The sequence below is a fragment of the Drosophila miranda genome, chromosome XL, assembly GCF_003369915.1.
Source record: "Drosophila miranda strain MSH22 chromosome XL, D.miranda_PacBio2.1, whole genome shotgun sequence".
NCBI lineage: Eukaryota > Metazoa > Arthropoda > Insecta > Diptera > Drosophilidae > Drosophila > Drosophila miranda.
Window position 1 is genome coordinate 15553174 of NC_046673.1, and position 21603 is coordinate 15574776.

General features: G+C 40.8%; 1 protein-coding gene and 1 long non-coding RNA gene across 9 annotated transcripts in view; one reads left to right on the forward strand and one right to left on the reverse strand.

Moving 5' to 3' along the window:
• Nucleotides 1-21603, forward strand: part of LOC108160219 (moesin/ezrin/radixin homolog 1) — a 28145-nt gene that overhangs the window by 5843 nt on the left and 699 nt on the right. For 2 of the 8 annotated variants that reach the window (XM_033386679.1, XM_033386683.1), the window contains exons 2-8: nucleotides 13748-13891; nucleotides 18176-18355; nucleotides 19161-19286; nucleotides 19507-19533; nucleotides 19610-20376; nucleotides 20450-20837; nucleotides 21343-21555. In XM_033386679.1, the coding sequence (XP_033242570.1) occupies nucleotides 13877-13891; nucleotides 18176-18355; nucleotides 19161-19286; nucleotides 19507-19533; nucleotides 19610-20376; nucleotides 20450-20837; nucleotides 21343-21555 (1716 nt within the window). In that variant the 5' untranslated portion in view covers nucleotides 13748-13876. Of the gene's footprint in view, nucleotides 1-906; nucleotides 1031-1161; nucleotides 1260-13747; nucleotides 13892-15825; nucleotides 15910-18175; nucleotides 18356-19160; nucleotides 19287-19506; nucleotides 19534-19609; nucleotides 20377-20449; nucleotides 20838-21342; nucleotides 21556-21603 lie in introns of those variants that run through there. The other 6 variants (XM_033386673.1, XM_033386686.1, XM_017294072.2 and 3 more) reach the window with 6 other exon arrangements.
• On the reverse strand, nucleotides 9190-17103 carry LOC117186235. Its single transcript, XR_004471360.1, has 2 exons — nucleotides 16733-17103; nucleotides 9190-9859 (listed from the first exon to the last, which is right to left on the reverse strand). It is a non-coding gene; the product is annotated as an uncharacterized LOC117186235 (long non-coding RNA).

Genomic DNA, 21603 nt, shown 5'->3' on the forward strand with positions numbered 1-21603 from the left:
ATCGGAATTGCATAAGACACGCATTATCTTATCGCAGAATGATGATTGATTCAATGACACGATTCCATACAGATATGTAGCTAACACCTCGAACCGATTACTGACCCAATGCAACAACCGATAATGGATATGCCCGCCACTCGTTGTTTTTGTTGGGGATTTTTACAGGGTATCAGGCGCCCATTGAGACATACACCCACACACCCAAGTAAGCGGGCAAACAAGAACATAGATATGCGTGTGTGTGTTTGCGTGAGATCTTATTTCCTGCCCTATCTTTAAGCCCCCGACAACAGTAGCAACAACAGAAACCGTCTTTGATACTCTCCACTCCACTCCACTCTTACGCTCTTGCACTGCCTCTCGCCACACTCCACTCCACTCACTCGCTCGCTCTTCGGACTCTCTTCTTGGAGCTTTTGTTGGCATTTTATACCCTTTCAGAGAGTATTATGGGATCCAAACTGTAGAAATCATTGTAATAATTCTGCAAAATGTAACTGATGGATTTTCCAGGGTATCCCATAGAGAGTTTCGTGTTACATGCTTACGCGTCCGCTGTCCCGCCGCCGCTGGAGCGGAAGAGAGGGTAGCGACAAAAAAGCGCGCTAACAGAAAGCACTCCCCGCCCCCCGCCACCGCTCTCTGTAATCGACACTCACTCGCCAGTCTACTCTACACGCTACTCCACTCCACGCTCAGCATTTCCCGTCCACTCTTCCATTTCAATTTGAAGTTCACTCACTCTCCCAGCCATGCCGTTTACTCCACTCACTCTCCAAGCCATGCCGTTTACTCTCTCCCTACCATCCGCAGCAGCGCGCTCTCTCGCGCGGGCAGCAGCGTCGCCAAAAGCTGCAGCCCCAGACCAACGGCGCAGCGACTGGCGCAGGCAGACAGCCCCCAAACGCCCCAAAGTTGAGACAGTCGCGACGGCGCGCTCGTTTCAAGCAGACGCGAAGTTTTTTTTGTTCTCTCACTCTCCTCCCCCACACCCCTCCCGAGTGCTTTTTTGCGTATATGCGTGTGTGTGAGTGTTAAACCGTACGAACCGATCGATCGAACAAACGAACGAACGAACGAACAACTCTTTCTCTCTCCTAAAGTCTAAAGCTACAAAAAAAAGTTGGAAAAAAAGATCTTAACGTTTTTTTTTCACAGTGGCTGTGTCTGTGTGTGCCTGTGTCCTTATTTTTCTGTGAGTGCGTGTGTGTGTAGGTGTATGCTGCACATGTGGATTGAAGAAAACAGAAACTGCGGTTCGTATTTTTTATTCTAAAATTCAAATTCAAAACTTAAATCTGGTCACACTTGCGCCCAGTATGCAAAAGGCGGCGTCTCTCTTTCCCTCTCTTTGTGTGTGTGTGTGTGTGGTGGACAGTCGACGACTTTTCTAAATTGACATACTTTCTAAAACGCAAGCCACAAATCTCTGACCAACACAACGAGCGACAGCGAGGGAGCAGGTCCCCCCAGGTGGCAGTTATCCATCCTCCTACCTCCTACCTGCCTGCTTCCCCATTTCCCACCAAAGCCAGTACCAAAGCCGCAGAGATGGTTGACACTGGCGGTGGCAGGCAGCAACAGGTCCCGCGCGCGCGCGCCTTGTGGCGGATCGGATGGTGCATCTCGTTTTGACCAAAACCTAACTGTAAAAAATGCCATCAATGTACAGCAATTTTGCGGAAAAGACAGGGGAAAAAAAAGATACAAAAATGGTTAAACGGGCAGGAAAATGGGAATACGACAGGGGAAAGAAAAATATACCCAAATGTGGAAAACGGGAAGGATAAAGATCCATAAGAGAATTCAGACAGGAAAAGGAAATCTCCAAATATTGAAAACAGGCTCAAAAATTTCCAAATAAACAAGATTTCTTTTTGGGGGAAAACGGAAAATACGCGAAAAAATTTGTCCATTTCCTTTCATTCATTTTAATCGATAAGAGCCGCAAACTTTTGTTTTCCTTTTACTTCCTTTTAATGGGATCATTTCATATCTTTAATCTTTTGATATAATATAATAAGATGCATTCCGTGGCCTCAACAGAATTGGGGTTTCCTTTTTTCAAAACCGCATATTATATCTTTATTGAGTGGAAAAGTGGCCTCTGATTTCCCTGGATCATCCTTAATATTCACACCAAAAATCCTTAAAAAATCCTCATCTTCAAAAGCTTGAAGAGAGGTAGAGAGAGGACTCTGCTCCAACAGCGACGCTGTCTGTCGCTCTGTCTCTGCCGCTGCCTCTGCCTCTGCCGCTGCCTCTACTGATGTATCGCGCGTGTCTCAATGCATTTAAATTTGCTTTTAATTTTGTTTTTCATTTTTCTTTCGTTCAAAAATAATAGAGTAATGCATATTTAACGTACATTTGCAACATTTTTAATGTACTTTTTATATCTCGTGTTTTATCAGGTGCATAAGCTCTTCCCATTCCCCCATACTCTCTTTTTCTACCCGAAGCTGACCAAAAGCGAGGGAGAGAGAGAGCGAGAGAGAGAGGGAGAGAGAGCGAGTGAAGGAGTGGAGACTTGTCTAGTGAGGGGGCTGGGGCGTATCCACTGGGCAGCCGCATTGCTAAAATTCCATTGCCAGCTTTCTTTTGTGCGTGCCCCTCGCCCCTCTGCCGATGTCGTTGTCGTTGTCGTTGCTTCAGCCTCCAAAAAGTTGAAGCTGCTGCTGCGCGGCCGCACCCAACGGCAGAATTCTGTACGCTACGATCTCTGAAGGTCAACGTAACTGTGATGATGGGCAAGGCAGATAGCAATAGAGAGAGAGAGAGAGAGAGCAAAAGAGAGGACAGAAAAGAGTGGAGAGAAGGAGGTTAGGGTGGCGTTGCGATGACGCTTCATTGATTCTGAATAACTGTTAACTCATTTTCATAGATTCCTACACTCTTCCCACCTCTACCCCTCTTTGCGGTCTTTCACACACACACAGACAGAGAGAGAGGAGCAGCATATCCATTCATTCAGATCAAAAAATTAATTTTGTATTATTTCCAAGAAGAATCCAGGCAAAGCTTGAAAAATTCCAAAATATTATATATCACAAGAAGCCAAGAAGCATAAGCCAATAACCCCTTCCCCCATTCTCCCCATTCCTCCCATTCCCCCCATTCTTCTGTCTTTATTAATATTGTCATTAGCACGAAATCAATGCCGAAAAAAAACAACCAGAATGAGAGACGACAAATTGGACAGAAAAATAACAGGTTGAGTGGAATACCCATTAAACCATCAAAGATTCATTGTATATTAGTTTGATCAACAGATTTTTCTCTATGAGTTGGTTTATTTATTATTCGATTATTTTGTATATATTTAGGGGTTTTCACAGATATTATACCGACACATATCGACACATTTCTAGGGTATCCACATATCCACACCCTGCGTTTTCAATCATTTTCACTTTGTTCTTTGCGCTGTTCGGCTTTTGTTTTTTTTTTTGCTGAAATTTTGCAGACGAAAGGTGTAGCTCTCTCTCTCTCTCTCTCTTTCCCCTCTTATGCAGCATCTACAGTGTAGATTCTACACGTAGCCCCAACCTCTTGTTTCAGTGTTTTTCCGTCATGTTCCCTTGTTTATTTGTTGCTTACAATTACAGAAAGGTACAGTGTTTATAGATCTCAAGGTATGAGCACGTTTTCACGTATTCGAATGACAAGAGGAGGCGTGGCTAGGTAGAAGATCGCCCCGCCACAGACTCATATTGCATTTTACACTCATTTTGTTATTTAACTCTCATATTAATCCGATATCTCCGCTACTCCTCCCTCTCCTTCTACTCGTATTCTCTTTCACTCCAAGACATCGGCGAGAGAGAGAGAGAGCCGTTAGCGAGCTTTGTACGAGAGACCGAGTCGAGACGCGATGCGATGCGACGCGACGCGACGCTGCTCTCGTGTTGCGTCAAAGTTCAAGGTGTAAAAAATACGATAAATCTTTCCAAAGTACGAGACGTGTGTGTGACGTTAATAACGTCGTTGATGCCTTTTTAGAAATTGCTCAAAACCTGAGCTCATCATCATCATCATCATAGCCTTAGCCTTAGCCTCATATCATCATCGTCATTGCAGTCGTCGTCTCGCACACATTTAAAAATAGTCAATTATTAATTGAAGAAATGACTAATTGTGCAATTGATTGTTTGATTTGAGATTTGCTCGAAGGTAAAGTGGAAGTCGCTTCGAAAATAAATTTTAACTGCGAATTGAAAATGGAATCTTGCTTGTGTGGAAGCAATGAGTCAGGTGTCAGGTGGTTTTTGTTTCTTCTCTCTGGAATTAATTTAAATTAAAGCGAAAAAATATTAAGATTGAAGGCTAAGGCGAGAGTGCAAATGCTTGAATATTTCCCCAAAAGGGGAACATATAAGATCACGAGTTTAAGAGTTTAAATGTTCGGAATAAGGAAAACGAGGAAATTTTCTAAAGGAAATCATCCGAAATTACATTTCTATCTCCGCTGTATCCCGATGATTGTTATTCGCTTTCCCAGTGAGACCTACAGATAGATGATCATCGCAAAACGGCGGATATGCCATGCAATTAATCAACACTTCCGCTGCTTTTGCAACACTGCACATTGCATTGTCATCTCTCTCGCTCTCTCTTTGTGTTTTATCTTGTGTCATTGTGTCTGCGGTTCTCCACCCATTTTTTGTATATTTTTTTTAGTTGTTTTTTTATCGAAATGTAATCATCTTTCAGCAGCAGAAAATTTAGTTGCCATGGCTCTGGTGTTGTTTTACTATTTTTAATGTAGTTTTAATGGCAACTATTTTTGTTCGTTTCGTTTTTTTGCTGCTTTGCTTTTTTGCTGCCTGTGTGCACATTTTCATTAACGCTTATTTCGTTAATGGCTTTTGAGTTTCGAGACGTCTAGGTCTCGGCCTCCTGCTCTCTGGCATATACTCGCTCGTAAATCAATCAATCACAACAGAATATTGGTCAAATGGGATATGTGTGTCGGATCTGCTTTCGATTGATAGATAAATAGTATTTCAATTGTCATTACTTTTGCTTTCTTTTGTAGTCGAAAGGAATGTTTACACATTCAGACAATCGATACTGTGTGATCTAAATAATTCTAGAGGCAAAATTATCGGTTAATGAAAGCAAATAAATGAAAGAGTTTCGAAGAACATCAAGGTTTAAGTAGCGATTTAATAGAAAGTCAGCCAACGAGTATCGTTGATCGATGAAGTATCGATAACAAGTGTAAAAATGCTCAATAAATGGATCTGCTCATCAGCTTTCGATTAACGATTAATATGATCGATTACAGTGCCTTATTGCATTCATCAATTTGTTTTTTTATTAGTAGAATCTTTGCCCCTTATAGGTGGGGCATGCCATTCATTGATTCAATGAATAAACTCTAGTATGAATCATGGAATCGACAACGAGGCTATTATTAGACGTTTAATGAAATTCCACAACTAAACTTTGACATGATCCAATGTGATCTATGCTGTGACTCGCCTGACTCTTATTTTAAATAAAGTTTATACGTCAAGATAACAATTGGATGTTTGTGGAGGGGAGGGGAGGGGAGTGGAGTGGAGAGGGGGGAACGAGTGAATGAGTGCACATTAACGTATGCATAGCCTCAAAAGCTCAATGTCACGCATATTATTTACTCTTCTACCTTCAGGCGGAGTGGATTCGTCGCAGTCGTATCTCTATCTATTGTCTCTTTTTCAAAAGGAGAAGGGTACGGGTACGGGTACGGGGAACGGGAATGGGTTTGGTTGGGGGCCTCCGCATCGTCGTTTAGTCGTTTAGTGCTGCTAATAATATTTGCACGAGTGTTTTGTGGAAGGTAAAAATGAAATGAAATTAGCTAACAAGCAAAGGCTGTCTCTCTCTCTATCTATCTCTCTCTGTCTGTCATAAATAAGTTGCAAATAATATACGAACGAGGGACATAAAACTCTGAGTGTCTGTGTGTGTGTGCTTATTTCGCTTTCGTATCTCTGTTGCATCATAAAACATGCCTCGACGCACACACAGTGCATGCAAATTGTCTATCTTTCATAATACACCATGGATCGGATCGTATCGGATCGGTTGGGATCGGAACGGTTCGGTTTGGTACGGTTCGGTGGATTGTCTTTCCATTCCATTGCGAATCGTAATAATAATTGTCAAAAATTGAAAACGAAAGCATTTACCCAACAAGTCGGCTGACGCTTTTTTGTGGCCCAATAAATCAAGTGCCCGCGGATGAGTAATTTACATGCCATGTCGTCGCCTATGCCTCCGGCCTCCGCCGGTGGTGACTGTACCTCTCCCGTACGGAGTACTCATCCAAAGAATACAATCTCTGGGGGCCGCTGGATAACTGGTTTCTTGTGTGTTTGTTTGCTGTTTATTTCTCTTGCTGATACGGCAAGTTGTAGTTTTTTTTTGGAATTTTTGTTTTTAGCGATGATTAATACCCGTTAGTATTTCCATTTGGCAAACCTGTAGAATGTGTGCTGCAGCTGCCGGTGTTGGGCAATGTACATGCATGTGTGGCATTTAAGATGGGAATTTCCGCTTGGTATTCACTAATTGCATGTGGCTTTGGGATAAATAACTCAGTATTTTGAGTGGCTAGTGCACTTTTGGTTTTGTTTGCATTGGAAAAATGGTTCCACCTCATTCTAGTGGGCATTCATACATTCCAACATGTGTTGGACAGCCCTACAACGGCAAATAAGTGTTGGAAAGCTCGATAAATACCATTTTGCAGACAATCAGTGCTGGAAAACTATGTAGATGAAAAGTTGTCTGTGCAATCAGTGTTGCAAAATGCCATTAATGACAAGTTTGAAGCCAGCCGGTGTTCTGGAGATCCATCTTGCAGCCAATCGAATGCAGAGCAGCAAGCACCCCACTAGTGTTGGTAAATGAACTAAAGAACGAAATCTGATTGAATCTGATTTCCGGCATGTGCCGCCATCGACTCTTTATCGATTCGATGACGATGTCTTCTCGGTAAGACAACACCATGCCTCCAAGCGACCCAATTGTTCGCGTCCCTGACGCTCGCAATGTACCCATTCGTGTATTATTTGTACTGAATTTTCTGTATTGTTTGTTCTGTTTTGTAGTACAAAATATTCGCCCACTCCAGTGATAGGAGCAAAAAAAAAAAAAATGCAGAAGAAGAAGAAGAAGAAGAAGAAGGAGGAGGAGGAGTACGTTCTATGCTTTGGTGTCTATTTGCCAATTTCTAATTGTTTTCCGATTGTGCGAGTGTGGGTTCGTACGTTCTTCTGATTATGCGAGGTATGAGGTATATAAAATATTTTTAGGCCGATTGCCACATGCGAGAGACCCAGACGAAACACGAATGTGTGTTTTTTTTTTTCCCGAAAAGATAAGATATGCACATGATATTCCCCCGCAATGAGTGTGTGTGTAAACGCAGTCTCGGAGTCGGGTCGGGTCGGGGAGCGGAAGTGGCTTTGACACAACATTAACTTGAATTTGACTACAATTTTCGTGCGTCTGTCGAGCGACACACAAATCGTGTACTTTAATTTTAATTGCCGCCACAACAGCAGACCGTAGACGGCAATCGGCAATCGGCAGTCGGTAACCGATACACACACACACACACACACACAACTGTGGCGGTCAATCAAGTTGGAATGCAATTATATGGCTTATCAATCATTTGGAAATTGCTTGAAATAAAATGCTTTAAATGGGGCTTAATATCCATTAGGAAATAATACTAAAAAGAAAGGATTACGCTGTAAAAATGTACACTAAACGAAAGGATACCCATGCCCCATTGCCACTGTAATTTGTAAACCAATTGAGATTATCAATTCAATCATTAACAATGAAGTATTCTACTCTGATGTTTAGTTTTCCCTAAAACTTTCCATTGATTGGCTCTTCACTTAGGGTCCAACCAACCAAACATCCAAATTATTTGTTAAATGCCCTTCACCACCACCAGATGATAAGCCAACAAAACAAACAGTTTTCTCTGTCCGTCGAGTCTCTCTCTCTTGTTTTCCTTTTTTTTTTCGGGCAATTTTGGGGTGTGCGTGTGTTTTTGCATGACAATTGACAAAAACAATTAGCGGCAATCGACGGGATGTATCGTGTATCGATACGATAGAGAGCTTACACAATACGAGTATTATTTACCCATGAAAATTGTTGAGAGGATGGATTGAAATGGAATGGAATGATCGAGGTCTTTTTGGTCTTTTTTAGGGAACTAGTGTTGGTAAATGTCATAAATACGAGACATACTCTCAATAATGTGTATTGTACGGCTAAGAGGAACTTTAAACATGGTTTAACACGTAAATGACTGATCTTCTTTGAGTTAGTGTTGGTATATGTCAGAAAGTTTTGGTAAATTTTATTAATATGCATTTTGAACCATACCTTAATCAAGTTCTGTCTTCTAGTCGAATAAACTTTGCAAGTGTTTTAGGTGTTGGTTAAAGTCAGGAGAGTGTTCTCTCTTCTCTCTATAGTTTCTGTGTTCTAGTCACATTAGAGCATTAAAAGTTCTTGAAAATGTTGGTAAATGTCATAGGAATATCAATAGTGTTCAAAAACTCACAATTAAAATGTAGGAAAGTTTCGATAGTGATGAGTTTTTGGTAGGATCAATATCGCTATTCATTTACCTCCAATCTGCAGTCTGCATTCCTTTACCAGTGCTGAAAACCGTCTTTAGTGTTGGTTAAGCAACGGAAGACTCTGTTTTGGTTCTATAATCTTTCGAGATGCGCACCATTAAATCCCAAAGTCTAATTACGTCTATGAGTTGGCAAAATAATATCATGAGAAAGAAGAGAAAATACACATTCGTGACGAACGAGAACCCGTAGATAAACACACGTACGTGTGGGGATCAGTTCCGAGGCGGGAAATGCTTAATGTATTTGCGTGCTGTGTTAATTGTGGCAGGGGCAGCGATGTAGCGAAGTCTGATGTCTTTCTTTTTGATTCCGATTCCCCTCCGCTCAACGGGAAAGGTGGTGTTTCCTCATCATAATATTTTCTCACCCTCTCAGCCTCTCTCTGCTGTCTGGCTGTCGGCCTGTCGGTGGTTCTGTCGCACATAGTATATTTTCTTTACGTGCGCGATTCTGTTTGTCGACGGTATCTGGAATATTTAAGTCTAATTTGCTTCATTAAATTGTCACATTTGTTATTATGTTTTTTTTTTTCTTGACGTCAAACTGATGAATGGTCTGTCGTTCTGCTGGGTATGCTCGACTAAACGGAATAGTCGATAGGCATGAGCACGCTATCTGAGGAATGTTCCGCCATACCAGAGGTATTTTCCATTCCAGATCTCCATTGCCTGCTGTTGAAAGTGCCGCCAGTTGATGAATGGCCCTGTAATTTTGTGTGTTTCCATCGTTCGAGCTTAATGAACAGCTGGCAGGCGTTTAGATTACTCGTATATTCCATTCTAATGTAATTAAGATTTCTCCCTGCTGTTTGTGCTTTTGTTTTCATTTCCATTGCCTCGGATTTTCATTCATAAAAGTATATATATCTTCTATCCTACACAAAATATAGTTTACTTGGTCAGGTTTTTTTTTTGTTTTTTCTTTATGTTTATTCGCTGTGTGTATCCCGCCGCTTGATTGCCTTCGTGGCTGTGCATTTTAATTATTGAAAGTGGGGAGGGGAAAAATCAACGCTCCATGAAAAACACAAGAAATACCATCAAACCAGAAAGTAAGGCGGGTCTCTAGCGAATCGAAGTGTGGGATACACTTGAAGATTTATAGATTTTGAGTTTTTTCTCTTGTTTTTGGAATGATTTGTTTCTGACGGTCCTATGTATCGTATAGTGATCGTACAGTGGCGATTGTGACTGGAAAAAAAGAAGTGAAAGAGCTTACTAAAGATTCTGACTGCAAAATAAGTAATGAATACAAAAAAAATTAAAAAAAAAACAAGTTTTAAAAATAAATAAAGTAAAAAAAAAAATGCTTAAAAAAAAGTCTTAAAAATAAAAAGTATAAAAAAAAATAAAGTTTTAAAAATAAAAAATTAAAAAAAAATTATTTTAATTATTAAGAAAATAAATTATTTTAATTATTAAGAAAATAATAAATTATTTGAAAAAATATTTGTTAAGTTGTGGAAAGTTTATTTTATGTAAAGGTTTTTTTTTAAAATGGTCCACACTCCAAAGACTCTTTGGAGCCCAAAGACTCTTCTGTTCTCTTCTGTTGATTACGAATGAAGAAAGCTCCCCTTTTTTCAGTTGATAGTCGCAGTACCCGCTTTGTGGATCGACAAATAATTGTTTGAAAATTAAAAGTCAAACAGAAAATGAACGCCAAAGTGGACGAAGAAATAATTTTATTTGCTGCTCATTTATTATGATGGGGCTTTTTGGTCGAAAGAGAAACCGAGAAACACCAAACGAAAGTAAAAGCAGCAAGAGAGATGGATACCATGGCATGATGCCTGTGTGCTTGGACTCTGCTTGCTACTCGCATTTTGATGGAATGGATTTAAAAATGCGTTGCGCTGCGCATACGCAATATCCAGCCAGCCAGCCCAGTCGTCCAGTCGTTGTCGCTGTCGTTTATTTTTCGTGTGCGCGTGCGCATGCGTGTGCGTGTGCCATCCATCGGAGCGATGGCTGTGTTCCGGTGGTCAAACAATAAACGTGATTTCTGTTGGCTCTCCGTATTTTCTATTTCCATTTCCATTTCTGCTTAAAGTTGAACTCATTAATGTAGTTAATGGATATTAAACACAAACCGGCACAAAACAATGCTCTCGATCTCGTTTTTTGGAGACACAAAAAACACACACAGAGAGACGGAAAGAGAGAGAAACTGAACAATTATTATTATGTAAACGTTTGTGTTTAACTGAATGAACGATTTGTGTGGCATGAGGAGTAGGAGGAGCAGGTGGAGGAGTAGGCGGAACGGAGGGCCGGAGAATAATGGTCTGTAAAGCCATTCATTAACCAAAAATTATAATAACGCAAGAGTTGGACAGCTGCAGCGCATTGACCGCATTATTATAGTTCAATTGCATTTGGTTACAGTGTTGTGAAGTGAGAAAAAATGTGTGGTTGCTGTTTCACTTAGAATATAACCATTGCCTAATGATGTTGTAATTTAAAGGGACAGAGAAACAAATCAATTCTCCTATGAATAACAGTGTTGTTAAGTGACAAACAGCAGTGAAAACTGTCGAGAAAACCCCATCTTATTGGAAACTTCTTAAATAAAGGTGACTTTGTGCCACAGTGTTGTGAAGTGGCGCAGGAAAGTTTAAGTACTCAAAAGAACAGTTGTCTCCATTTGCAGTGCTATAAAGTGGCAGGGCATACTGCTTATCCTTTCAACACTGACTGGGTGCGCTGAACAGTGCTGTTGAGTGACATTCTGGTACAATTTTCAGTGCTGTCAAGCGACAAAAGAGAGAGAACACAGACATGCAAGCGAAAAAGAGCGATGATCGTACATTTTACACGCCATTCGAATGGAAATGGAAACTAACAGATAGAAATAAACTCGCAGAATCATTTCCGGCCAAGCGGCAAGACATAAAAGATACCAGAGGGAGAACGGAGGGAAGGAAGGGAAGGGAGAGTAAATTCTAAATTAAATAAATAATAAAATTGCAATTAAGTTTCGAAGAAACGAAGATACGGCACCCCAACAACAGCGAAGGGAGCGAGAGAGAGAGTACAGGATGCACTTAATCACACAAGTTGTTTCATGGCTTGAATTGTGCTATTTTGTGATTCACTCTCGCCGCTCGATTGAACGCTCAATCGTAACTGTTACTTTTTGGCCGGGAGACACGTTTCCCGCGGTATTCTCCCGCGAATCAGGCCAAAGGAATTTTTGTGGCTTGTTGATTAGCGCAAAGCGAACGCCAACAGCAACACCATTCAGAAGCAGGCATGAGCTCATTTCAGTTTACTTTTTTTTATTTTATTTTTTATTTGGATACGATATGCGGTGTGCCACGCGGTGGGGACTGTAGCGGAGCGGGGAGTGCTGTGTGTTGTGTGCTGCGCCGCTAAAGCCCTCTTCAAGTTCACGCGCTGGCGATAATAAATGCCGCATGATGTCATCATATTTGTGCGCCCAAAAACCCCAAAGAAATCATCGTCTAATAATTTGATTTATTTGCATTTCATGGGAAGTAGCAGAAAGGAAGACGGTACCCTATCGTTGGTTTGTTTCTATGGCATACACGATTTGTTGCAACTGCCATTGACGTCATGTGGTGGCCACAGAGATCGTAGATCAGAGAGGTTCGGGGGCAAGCCACAATCCACAGGCCGCAGGCCACAAGCTTAAATGTCAAATTGTGTCCGAGATTTAATTGGATTTTTATACATATTTGTTTTTTGGGAGGCCATATTCCATATTCCTCCATCCCCAAAAATAGAATGTTTGCGCCTCAAGTGCAAATTACCCAAAAATGGAGGGGGGGAACAAACACTTTGTAAAGCCAAATAAATAAATACTCGAAAGATGGAAAAATACATACATATGTACGTTGAATAGAATGTTTACCTTTTATGGGGGTTTGTGTGTGGATTCATTCGTTTCAGTGTTGAAAATAGCTGCTTTCAGTGTTGCAAAACCATCTTTTCTGGTGTTGTACAACGTTTTAACACAAAAAGTATAAATTTGAACAAATATTTGCACTGGATTCTTGTGCAAAGAACTAGCAGTTGAATTAGTGTTGCAAAATGTGCGACAATGTTTGAAAAAGCCTTTACTTGCAAAGCTCAAGCCTCTAGTGTCTCTTAGGGCCCATTTGGGACTGGATTTATTTGAAAGTATTGTATAGCATCAAGTACATTCTGTGACGTGAAGAACTGATTCTAAAGTCTTGTTTGAGGAAGAAGAATCTGGTTCAGCTGCAAATCGAATGCTCACGAAATTCTTGAAGGCCGAAACCTCTCCAAAATTTGCACTCTTACTATAATTCCGCATTAATAAATGAAAATGAATATGCATACATACAAATATATATTTATCACGTGTTTCCCTTGTGGTTGTATCTGGGGGGGCCAATAATAAAGTCTATAATGATATTTATGATTTCACCTGGCACTTTGACAACAAAATGCACCGCTCAGAAACCCCCACACTGATGTCTGATGTCGTGTGACAGATGGATTGGTGGCATGATGGACGTACATTATATTTCGCTGTGGCGTTCAAAGTTTCTCCACCGTCAAACGTTTCTTTCGTCGTTGGGTTCTTTAATTGATAAAAGCGAGCAGAGCACTTCCTAATGGGCGGAAATGGTCGAGAGGTTCATGGGCGTTGGGCGATTCAAATGTCTCAAAAAATATCACGAAAAGTATCTCGACTTGCATGCCCTTGAACCCACACAAATTGGGAAGATAAAACGTTGAAAAACGGATAATAAATGAGAAAAGTACTCGCATACTTTCATCTACACAAGAGGCAAAGATTTCTATTGTATTTTCCAACATTGTCACTCATTTTACAACACTGGAAAGCGAAGAAAACAAAACTAATTTGCCTTTTCTTTAACTTTTGACGGAATGCAATCACTGATTCATCGAATGATTATCTTCTTTTGTTTCGTAGAACGCTGAGTAATAGTACCGCTCTATAGATCATATAAAAAGGTTTACTTTATTCTCTTGTGCAACAGTTGGTGGCAGTTCCTTCGGGTCTTTGGTGCTTTTCGTTTTCTGTCACTAATAAAAGTGGTTTTCTTTGATTTCTGTTTGCAGTTTGAGACTCACCTTCCACCACTAAACGAAGCAACGAAGCAGCCAAACGCGAAGAAACCTCCAAGAGGACTCCCCCCAACAAACAGCATTTCGCTTTCCCCCCATCAGTAAAGGAAAACAAGCCGGAAAATGTCTCCAAAAGCGGTAAGTATTTCACAAAGAAATGATATATGATATATTCCCATAAGTGAAGTGCCACTGCCAGAATTGGGGCCCCTCCTATGTCTCAAAATAGCCAAAAGTCAAGAAACTATTCCATGATATGTCTGTCTTAAATAATCAACGAAAACTAAACCATAAATCAGAGGACAAGCACCATGCACTGATTTCGAGAGCGGAAACACGATAGAGAACGAAGAAATTCATATTTTGTAGTAAATTCTTATAGATTACGGAAGGTGCCATCAGGTGCTCTGCTCCGTTCTGGTTCTGGTTCTGGTTATCAAAACACTCGAACCGAACGTCCCCTGCCTGCAATTGTCGTCAAAGGAGATCCATCTCTAAATGTAGTTTCAGCAATCGATTGAAAGCGTGACATGAAGACGTCATTGCACTGACTGACGTCTTGTTAATTGAATTTATTGGCCATATTTTTCATCGATTTGGTGGAAAGATAACCCATCGACGACGTCATTGATACAACAGAAACTTGAACATTGAGAGAACATTTGACCATGGCCCTGAGACCGAATACTCTCCTTCCTGTTTATTTTCTTTTTGATTGACGGCAGATAGAGATATCTGGAAAGATCTTTGGATGGAAACGGAGGAATGGACTCCATGGGGAGTCGTTTTTATTGGTAGACGATGACAAGGCTTTACTGATTGATTGGTTGAGTGATCGGAGCGATGGATTGTTACGTGGTTCTAATGGGAGCTCCCCATTACGTGATCATGTGAGTGAAGAAGGCAACCAACAATTTCTATACTTTCCAGTAATTATTTGGGTGTATCGAGTCACACGACAGTCGGTTATCAGAGATTGGAGATTACGAAAAGGGAAAGTTCTTTTTCTTAAGGTTTTTTCCCTATGAGTGAAAGAAGTCCAACAAAAACAACAAGAAATCCTTAACACTTTTTGGCTTGTGCGTCTGGGGTTTCGCGGAATCCTATGAGTGGAAGCACCATTGATATCTATAGGTTATTCCCTCTCTAAAGATAATCCCCATCTATCTGTTGCTCGTGTTGTTTCTATCTATATATTCCAGGTAATCCCTATCTTCAATATAAGCCACTAGCTTCTGGGCAATACCCTATCTCTAAAGTTGATTCATTCTTATTGGTCGAGGAAAACGCTTTCCCCCCGCCGGGTGGCAGTGGAACCATAACTTTCCCCTTTTTCTCCTCTGCCCATTCAACACTCTCTATAACGAGTATATATATATAAATATATGTATATAAGATGTGTGTGTGTGTGTGTGTGTGTTGGGGCGGGGGTAATTGCTGGCTTCAATAAAAAATCGAACTGACAGGCACAACGCGTCGTATGATTGACGCTGATTTGTTTGCCTTACTTCATGGGACTGGGGCTGGGGCTGGGGCTGGGGCTGGGGGCTCTATCTATCTTTATGTTGACCTCTGCGGTCACCATCTGACGGACGGCCGGACACTTAACTGCCAGTCAGAATGCTGAATGTTGAGGCAGTGTCAGGTTTTACTTTTTTTTCTTTTGTGTGTTTTTTTTTCTAATTTTAGATGCATAATTAACATGCAATTTGAGAAACGGAACAGCGATGACGATGCCCTCTGGGCGCCCATCACATCACTCCCCCTTGGGCAAACACAAATTTAGTTCAATTTTATTTTGCTGTTGTTTTTCCAGCATTTTCTTGTGCACGGCTTTCTTTCTGTGTTTTCTTTCTGTTTCGGCTTACAAAACGTGCCTCGACTTTTCCATTTTCCTCAGTTGCCGCTGGACAACAGAACCGTATCGAACGTCGCTGCACTGCATTCGCGCATTGTTTTTCCCCCCGTTTTCCACGGCATTTTCCAACGACCCCACGCACGGCACACGACACACGACACATTGTTTTTTGCCGGAACAAAGAGCTATCAAAATTCAAAAACTACTGAGAAACCCTTTCGCGCCCAGAATGGTCGTCGTCTCCGACAGCCGTGTCCGTATGCCCCGCTACGGCGGAGTCAGTGTTAAGCGGAAAACGGTTCGTGTTTTTCTTTTTCTTTTCCTTTCTTCTCTTCTCTTCGTTTTGTTTTGTTTTTGTTTCTGTTTCTGTTTTTTTGAGTGCTGCTGCTACTGCATTTTTATGGTTTCCGTTTTAATGAAAGATGAAAGAACTGAATCTTTAGATACGCTTCGCACTCGTAGACGAGGAAATCGATTGGGGAATATATATCGATATATAATTTAGTGATCGACTACTGGCGACTGCGACTGAAAAGAACTGACGAAGGGGGGAAAAAACTAACGGGAGACAAATAATAAATATAAAAAAAAAGTAAATAAAAAATAAAATCAATTTAGAAACAAATATGTTAAAAAAAAAAAACGAGGAAAAATAATTTAGAAAACTAAAAAATAATACAAGAATATAAAATTTAAAAAATTGAAGATTTTAAAATAATACAAAATTAAAAAAAGTAAGATAAAAGATAATACAAAAATATTAAGTTTTAAAAATAAAAGACAATAAAATAATATAAAATTAACAATATAAAAGAAAATACAAAAATATATAAAAAAGAAAAACTTTAAATAACAAATGAAAAAAAAAAATACAAAATAAATTTTAAAAAATTGAAAACAAAAAAAATTTAAATTAAAAAAATTAAAAAAAAAAACTGCATACATATGCAGGCAATTAAACATTGAAAACATAAAAATATGAATATTAAATGAAAATTGAAAATATAAATGTAGAAAACAAATTGCAAATTTTTGTTTATTTTTTATAAAAATAAAAATAATTTAAAAATGAGAAACAGAAAAAGAGTATCTGCTGATGCCGATGTCGATTTTTCACCCACCAAAAATTCTTTGCTAAAAGTCCCAATACCCTACTTTACAGGGTATATGGGGAAAATCAAGTCGTGCATTTTTTTGTTTTGTTTAAACTCGAACAAAGAACTGGTTATGATCCCGACTTCCGTTTGGTGGTAGGGGAAGGGGCGGTTTCTGCTGGCCGACCAGACCAGACCAGACCGGAGGGGCAGAGAGGGATGGGGTGTGACTGACTGAACAGAGGGAAACGACGCAACGCTGTTGCATTAACCCAAAAACGTTAATTGGATTGAAATGAAAAACGTTTTCAATTTCCTAGCATTGTGTCACGTTTGATTTGCATTCACAAACTGGAAAACAAAGGCAAGAATGAACACAACAAACCAGTGGGACAAACGATGACAAACAATCACAAAAACGAAGGGGGGATCCATGGGGGGGGAATTTCAGTGATGAAATCGGAAGTGGAGTGGAGGCTATGTAAAATTCTAGGAATGCATCCAAAGCCTTTCCTTTGAACGTGGATCCAAGGCAATAGATCAATGATGACCAATGATTGAAGTCTTCTCCCAAAGTAGAGAAGAAACGGAGCTGAAAATCCCTCAAAGAACACGGGGGAAAACTAGTTTCCCTCCTCTCTAGCTCTTTCCTCTTGAGAGTTGCAGGAAAAACTTGCTTGGGTGTTCTGTTGTTGAAGTTTTCCACCTGTCCGAGAGAGAGAGCACCAGCGAGCGTGTCCCATTTTCCATTCGTATTTGCAAACAAGTTCTTGGCTTTGAATCGAATTGTCGTTTATCGATAATCGTGTCATGTCACTCTGCTTTCGCGGATTAACGGGATTTGACGTGGTACAACATGTGGCATGGTGGCTTGGTGGCTTGGTGGCACGTGTCATACGGATTGTCTGGTGTTTTGGATTGGTTTCGATTTGCGTTTTTGCATAAAAGTTGCATTCGCCGAACGACGCACGTTTTTTGCGAGCCGCGCAAAAGGAAAGCTTGCGGAAAAATCACGCTCTAGCGAGGGAAAAGCAACAACAGCAACAGCTACGAAAAAAAAAAAGAAAATCAATCAGGCATGACACCCAAAGCCAGCAACAGAACGAACGTACGAGAAAGAGTGTGACGCAGCCGACCGACTGGACAGCACGCGGGTTATACAAGTTGGCAAAACACCCATACAGCCATACACACGGTATCTGTGTGTTTGTGTGTGTGTTTTGTCACTTGACCAATTTCCCCCCCTGGGGGGGTATGGGGCGGGGGCACAGATCATAGGTGAGTGGGTTGAGAGAGAGAGAGAGAGAGAGAGAGCGAAAGGCACTTGGTCAATGCGCGTGAAGCTAGCAAACTGTGTGGCAACTGTACTTCTCTCCTCTGTTATGCAATCCCACAATTAAACCCCCCCACCACAAACAGATCATAAAAATGGAATCGAATCCCAAACTAAACTCCTCTTCGTTTTTGCAGCTGAATGTGCGCGTCACGACCATGGACGCCGAACTGGAGTTTGCCATCCAGTCGACGACGACGGGCAAACAACTGTTCGATCAGGTGGTCAAGACGATCGGCCTGCGTGAGGTTTGGTTCTTTGGTCTTCAGTATACCGACTCCAAAGGCGACTCCACATGGATTAAGCTGTACAAAAAGGTAAGCCAAATCGAAACGAAACGAAACGAATCGCATTGATGATAGAAAGACTAGGGAAAGTGCATTTCAGACGAGGCAAGACTTTTTCTCTTAATAAATTAAAACTAATATACAATAGAAGGAATACATTCAGTAAATATCAAAAATCAGATCCACTTTCAGATGAAAATATGTAAAAAATGTCTTTAAAAAAATTAGAAATAAATAAATAAGCTATTAAAAAGGAAATTTTTATATTAAATTAAAATACAATTAAACTAAGTTTAAGTTTATAAAAGTTAAATTAATAAAAGTTAAAATAAAAAAAATAGATCAGAACAGAAATTAAATTAGAAAACAAAAAATAAATTAGAACAGAAAGTACAAAAAAATTAAATTAGAAAATAAATTAAATGACAAAAAATTAAATTAGAACAGAAATTAAATTAAAAAAAATTAAATTAGAACAGAAATTACAAAAGAAAAATTAAATTAGAGCGAAAATTAATATTAAAACATTTTAAACAATACTTAAATTACAAAAAAATATCATTTAAAATAAAATGAATAAATTAAATTAGTAAAATAAATTAAAAATTCAAACTAAAATATTTAAAGAAAAAAACTACGACGAGAAATATTTTTAAATACAAAAAAAAAATATATATATTGTACATATATTTAAAAAAGCATGCACCCAGTAAGTTGTTTAATTAGTTATTTCTGAAATGCACTTCATTTATACGATAAATAGCTTAGTGTTTGTTGGATTTATAATGTTAATTATTATTTATAATAATGTAAATATAAATGTATATAATAATAGAACGAATCGCCGGCCAAAAAGACCATAAAGTACTTGAAACGCGTAAAGAAATATGTGGACAAGCGGACAACAAGCGACAGAAATGGAGTCCATCATTCGGAGACAAGCGAAGAAGAAGACGATATGGTGGGCAGAAGAGAGATCGAATCTATTGAACCTCCAAGCGAGAATCCCCTAGAATATTGCTAGAATAGAATAGAATAGATTTCTGTAGATTTATGTAGAGTATTGCTTGTGAAATACAGAACTGAGGCCACTACTTTAATGTTTACTAATAACCTCTTCTGTCTGTGTATAATTGCTTATTCATGCTTATTTAATTATTCATGCTGCTTTAAAAAAAAAGACTGGATCAATGCCGTTTTCCACATGGGTAACGAGAGAGTCAATCTATCCATCCTACAGATTCCCCCAGTGATAATGATATGCTTCGTTTTGGTTTGTTGTAGGTCATGAATCAGGATGTCAAGAAGGAGAATCCATTGCAGTTCAGATTCCGTGCCAAATTCTATCCGGAAGATGTGGCCGAGGAGCTCATACAGGACATCACATTGCGCCTGTTCTATCTGCAGGTGAAGAATGCCATATTGACCGACGAGATCTATTGTCCGCCCGAGACGTCCGTGCTGCTGGCGTCGTACGCGGTGCAGGCACGTCACGGGGATCACAACAAGACCACCCACACAGCCGGCTTCTTGGCGAACGATCGCTTGCTGCCGCAGCGGGTGATCGATCAGCACAAGATGTCCAAGGACGAGTGGGAGCAATCGATAATGACCTGGTGGCAGGAGCATCGCAGCATGCTGCGCGAGGATGCCATGATGGAGTATTTGAAGATCGCCCAGGATCTGGAGATGTACGGCGTCAACTACTTTGAGATCAGGAACAAGAAGGGCACCGATCTCTGGCTGGGCGTCGATGCCCTCGGCCTGAACATCTACGAACAGGACGATCGACTGACGCCGAAGATTGGCTTCCCCTGGTCCGAGATACGGAACATCTCCTTCTCCGAAAAGAAGTTCATCATCAAGCCGATCGACAAGAAGGCCCCTGACTTTATGTTCTTTGCCCCACGTGTTCGCATCAACAAGCGGATCCTGGCCCTCTGCATGGGCAACCATGAGCTGTACATGCGTCGTCGCAAGCCCGACACGATCGACGTGCAGCAAATGAAGGCGCAGGCGCGCGAAGAGAAAAATGCCAAACAGCAGGAGCGGTAAGCGATTGCCTCAAATCGAATTAAACTCGATTCCTAATTGATTCCGGTCTTCCCTGTTAACCTTCACTAGCGAAAAGCTTCAACTGGCGCTGGCCGCTCGCGAACGTGCCGAAAAGAAGCAGCAGGAGTATGAGGATCGCCTGAAGCAAATGCAGGAGGAGATGGAGCGCTCGCAGCGCGATCTGCTCGAGGCCCAGGAGATGATCCGTCGGCTGGAGGAGCAGCTGAAGCAGCTGCAGGCCGCCAAGGATGAGCTCGAGCTGCGCCAAAAGGAGCTGCAGTCGATGCTGCAGCGCCTCGAGGAGGCCAAGAACATGGAGGCCGTCGAGAAGATCAAGCTCGAGGAGGAGATCATGGCCAAGCAAATGGAGGTGCAGCGCATCCAGGACGAGGTCAATGCCAAGGACGAGGAGACCAAGCGTCTGCAAGACGAAGTCGAAGAGGCACGACGCAAGCAGGTCAGTCAGTCAGCGGGCAATAGCCATGGTTCTCCTCTACTTTAGTATCCAATGTCTGACCCAATTTGATAAGCCCTGTAATCAAAGGTTCAAAAAGGCAATCGGGCCATATTTGATAAGAAAATCATTGCGGTAATTCGATTGTTAGATCATTATACAGTCACTCCCTGTGTAGGCGAACGATAAGCGATAAAAGAGGGCAGATTCAAGAAGCTTCTACCCAAAATACTATACGTATTCCCCATAAAGAATCGCTTATCTTTGGTTTTATTGCGAAGCAGCACAAATATCCGACTGATTTTGTTATACATTGGCACGATCATTGATTGATTGGTGTTCAGGCATATTTCATTCCCTGAAAAATTGAAAATTTTACCTTTCCCTGCATGTTTTCCGTACAGGGCAACCTGTAAAAATGTCCCATAAGCGAAAGGAACTGTTTCATTCCATCTCTGGAGTCTATCTATCGAAATACTCATATGCTTATGCATTGCATTTGTTTTAGGCTGAAGCGGCTGCCGCATTGTTGGCTGCATCGACAACGCCGCAGCATCATCATGTGGCCGAGGATGAGAACGAGAATGAGGAAGAGCTGACGAACGGCGATGCCGGTGGCGATGTATCACGCGACCTGGACACTGACGAGCATATAAAGGATCCCATCGAGGATAGACGCACGCTGGCCGAGCGCAATGAGCGCCTGCACGATCAGCTTAAGGTCTGAAAAAGCAGCAAAAATCTCCAAGCTCGTTTTATTCAAAATGTT